This window comes from Montipora foliosa, chromosome 2 (assembly GCF_036669935.1).
Source record: "Montipora foliosa isolate CH-2021 chromosome 2, ASM3666993v2, whole genome shotgun sequence".
NCBI lineage: Eukaryota > Metazoa > Cnidaria > Anthozoa > Scleractinia > Acroporidae > Montipora > Montipora foliosa.
Genome location: NC_090870.1, coordinates 7,950,996 through 7,955,685, shown reverse-complemented (window position 1 = coordinate 7,955,685; position 4,690 = coordinate 7,950,996). Strand labels below are relative to the sequence as shown.

Below are 4,690 nucleotides of genomic sequence, written 5' to 3'. Positions count from 1 at the left end.
TACGCCGGAAAAGTTGGGGAGCTTTCGGGGTGTTTCTCGGGTACAAAACTTTCAGGAATGATTCATGAAGGACGGTGCCTAGTATTGTTATTGCGCATACTTTCTGCGCATCTCGAGATACTCCGGTTTCCTATGGGTTGTTCTCAGTAACACAGGGATATTTTTGCGCGGTTTAAAACTATACGGAGAAAGCTGACCTTAGCAAGCGTTCTTGGTATTCCTTTTGTAAGTCTCATCCCGAAACCCTCAGCCACTTCTTTTTCGACTGTTTATACTCGCACACTTTTTGGAAAGAGTTTGAATTTTATTTTCATTCTATCTCAAAAGAACATGTTTCCCTTACTTTAAAAGATGTCATAATAGGAATTGTACGTTCAAAGCGCCCCTTGCTAAACTATTTGTTACTGATAGCAAAGTTATACCTGTGGGACTGCAGAAGGACAAGCATGTTACCAGGATTAATTGGCCTAAAGCATAAGATTAAAAATAAGTTTGAAACTGAAAAATACGTTAATATTAAAAATAATACCTTAGATAAATTTAAACGTAAATGGACAATTAACTGTAATTTGTTGCTTAATATATAATATTTCTTTCTTGTAGGACTCATATTGTGTCATGGTTTAGGAAGTCATTGTAGTTTGATTAGTAGGATTGTAATGTGATTAGGTATTGTGTAAGTAAAAGAAAAAGGAAACACTATATAATTAATTAAGGTATGTATTGTGTTTGTTATTAGTAACTTGATCGTTTATGTATTGTGTCTATTACAAATTAAAAAAAAAAAAGGCGTTCTTGGTATTCAAAAAGAAATTGGAGGTAACCATGCATTTTTCTGAGAGAATTTTGCTTCAATTTGGAAAAGAACGCCATACATTACTTTGTATCTTAAAGCTTTTTACAAATATTGTTGATCGATTATCTTTGAAAAATACGTGGTTGCCCACAATTTTCTTTTTGGATCTTAATAACAGTTGTTAAGATCTGCTTTTTGCGCATGTCCATACACGGCACCTTTGCTTTGGAACGGGGCAGCTTCAGTCAGCAAAATATGAACCAAGGCGGTGTCAGACTCGGAAGACCATAACCATGTGCCTACAACTCAAATATTAGGTGTAGTAACGGCATCTTCACTGATCAAGCTATTTTTGGACGCGTTCTCAAATAAGATTGGGCTTGCACGAGTGGCATTCTCAATCCCTCAAGTAAACATTTCTCATGCAAGACTTGTGATTAGCTGGAAAGGTCTGGTTTCGTGACAAAATCGATTTAAAAATAACTCGGTCTGTAAACTCCGTGCCACAAATGAAGTGAAGTTGTAAGGTCCTAGTCATGGGCTCCTGGCGATGAAGATAGTTATTTCCGCACCTTTCGCAAACCCCCCTATAAATTTTTTGTATTTCGTTTTTTGTACATATTAACCTTTCAAAATACATGGCGATCACCTTTTGTAGAAAAAGAAAAAGATTTTATTTTAGAGCGAAAAAGCATTGTTATTAGAGAGGTTAAACATGACGTTTACGCCAAACGGCAAACGTCGTGAGTGAAATTAGTGTAATAACCCTGCTTGATATTAGCTCATATCTGTCCTGATAGCTCCAGATATCAAGCAACTTCTCAAAGGAACGAGACAAGTTAAAATGAAAGAATTTTCACGCTTTTATGAAAGGCAGGAGCCTGCCGTTTCCCGTTTCCGGTTTTTCTCTATTATTAGGCAGTGTCGATAATTTAAATCAAATCACGAACGAAGATCATTTTCCTACTTGGTCTGTTAGCTGATCTAGTGACTGGATTTAAAATGATTTTGCCTTCAATAGACACTACGGAATTCAAGTTCTATGACGGCGACGTCGACAAAAATGCCACCCCAAAATATAACTTTGCAATATCGTAAGTCTTTCGCAATTATTCCATCTCGTTCATGTTGCACAATGTGGGCGAAGTATCCTAGAAATAAATTGGGCTCGAGCTGTTTCAGAACAACAGAGAATGTTCACATTGGTATACTCACGCTGTTGTCAAAACGTCAATTTTGGTGACTTCACATCGTTGTGATGCAGAGTACCGCACGAATATGCACTAAAATGCTTGAGTGCCGCAGGTGCAGGACGATTATTTTTTCTCTTTCTCCATTGATGTTACAGTGCAACGCGCCTTACCGTGGCCACCTAACAAACTTTCACATTTGACAACCAGTACGGGTAAATACGTCAACTCAACAACTCATGCAACGGTGTTCAATTTACAACCGTTCGAACTTTGCAAGGAGGCATGACTGTCACTTATATTCGCACACCCTGATTGGCGGATAATCTGTAAAAAAATAACTTCCTTAGGGGGCCACGGTAAGGCGCATCGCACTGTAAGCCCCGGCTACACGTTCCAACATTGTTATAAAACATTTGTTGGATCAACATAACAATGTTAGGACGTGTAGCATGCATGTTTGATGATATTTGTTCAACATCGTTTATTGGAAGAATGTTTCGATCGAACATTTTGTCTTCCTTTCAACAATGTTGCATTGCAAAGACCAATCAGAGTTCAGTAAGGTATCAATATACCCCAAAATTGATAATTATGCCAAATTTTAGTTTTTGATATTTCCAGGTACATCTCATTGAGTTCTCTTATTTGCAAAAAAGTTCTGCGATAAAAGGTTCCTTCTAGAAAAAGTTATAAAGGAAAAACGGTGTCATTATCAATTTAAACTGCCATTAAAAGTCACGTGATAGAAGCACAGCATGTTTTGCTTTGAATCGCACGATTAGTCTGTCACGCGTAATAGATTTGTTTGTTGAGGAAGATGTCTTCTAAGAAGAAACGCAAAAGATCGTGTCCTTTTTCAAGTGTGAAGAAGATACCGAAACGGAAAACCTCCAAAGTAGTTAATGAGGAATGGGCCGAAGCGGTCGCCGCTAGTGATAAAGGCTCATACTTTAAGCAAGATAAATTGCTATTGTCTCTGTAAGAAGAGCCCTCACTTTATCGATCAACAGGTAATTACGTTTCACACCTTTTGAGATATAATCTCCCAACACCGGAAAAACGCCTTAAAGTGTATGCGATACGTGTTTACTCCCATGCAAACGGCAGCTTCTGCAGGTACCGGAGCAGAAATACGTAAAACAAAAGAAACAAAAGACAGAAAACGAAACAACTCCAAATAAAGACTAATCCCAAGTGACCAAAAACACAATGCTTTCCGGTATTTGTAGAAAGACCCATGCAAACACTCGAAAATTTCAGTTTCCGTTAAGCCTATTGGAGAGGATTTGGAGAGCCAATATATTTTTGTGAACTCAAATTTATTCGACAACATTGGAACCCATTTTTTGGCAACTAACAAAATGTAAGAGCGACAACGCGTACTCCCTTGGTGCTAACAATGGTGGGATTTTTTAGAATAGAACAACGTATTAAAGTTCTCATCGATCAAGTTGACAGTGGGACCATAAATAATTAGTGCATGTCGGCTCATCAATTAATAGCTCCCATATTATTATTGGGTACATATTCTAAAACTCAACAAACCGAATTAAACACGCGAATTCTGTGGAAAAGCTAATGCGTCCGTGTTTGAAACAAAGCAAACACAGATATCGGGTTAAGGAACAAAGTAAACAAGGTAATACTTTTTTCGAGTCTTACTTGAGCTAAGTCGAAACAAGAGATTATGATCTCTTGGTCGAAATTAATCTCAAATTTGCATCTGAATATAAATATAAAAGCCTTAACATTTAATGACAGCTATGAAAAAAAAAAAAAAAAAAATTTATTTGAAAACGAACAAGCTTTATCCGCTCTCGTCTACAACTGAAAATTAAGCTCACTTTCAAATTTCAAAAAGTAAACTTAATATATCCCTCGCATTCACAATACTATTATTTGATGTCGTGTTTTTGCATATACCTGCGGCTCAATATTCGTCCCTTGTTTGGTGTCAATTACGACTTGATGAGATAATTGAAAACATGATTGAGAATGTAAAACTGACGAATCGACAAGGGCAAAGGGAACTGTGAAGTCAACTGAATAGATTATTCAATAAAATTGAAAAGACGGTCACGGCTAATTGAATGCAATGCCCTCCAACTTGATCTAAACACATCTTCATGACGGATTGATCCATCTTTGAAGACTCATCTTCGTTTCCGTCAAAGATTCAGTTGACGTTTCGGCAGGGCAGCTCTCAACTGAAGATTCTGAATGTGAGGACAATATATTGAATATATATTCAATCAGGCATTATGAACAAGTCACTGGCGAATCCGAGTTGCTTTTTCCTTACAATGAACATGGGCCAAACCGAAGCAACATTTATTACAAATGTTGTTACGTGTATCCTGAACTCGCTGTTTTCTCCGACAACGTGTGCGGGGAATTTTATCATTGTATACGTGATTTGGAAGTCACGATACCTCCATTCGCCATCTTTTTTCCTTCTGGGTTGTCTTGCAGTTGCAGATTTCCTTGTTGGAGCAATCTGTCAACCAACTTTAGTTGGTAGCAAAATAGCCGAGCTTCAAGGAGATCCAAGCCTTATCTGTCCATTGAGAATGCTTCAATCCATGAGTGCGTGGATAACAGGCAGCGTATCTTTGTCCCTTTTAGCGCTTGTGTCCATCGATCGCCTTCTTGCTCTCACACTTCATTTAAGATACAATTCCGTTGTCACGGTTTCTCGAAT

At 37.7% G+C, this 4,690-nt stretch overlaps 1 protein-coding gene across 1 annotated transcript in view; it reads left to right on the top strand.

Annotated features, from left to right (window-relative positions):
* Nucleotides 1-3,136: 3,136 nt before the first annotated feature.
* LOC137989111 (melanocyte-stimulating hormone receptor-like) overlaps nucleotides 3,137-4,690 on the top strand; it is a 3,236-nt gene continuing 1,682 nt past the window's right edge. The window contains exon 1 of the mRNA XM_068834992.1: nucleotides 3,137-4,690. This exon is cut by the window's right edge and continues 1,682 nt beyond it. Coding sequence (XP_068691093.1) covers nucleotides 4,251-4,690 — 440 coding nt within the window. The 5' untranslated portion in view covers nucleotides 3,137-4,250.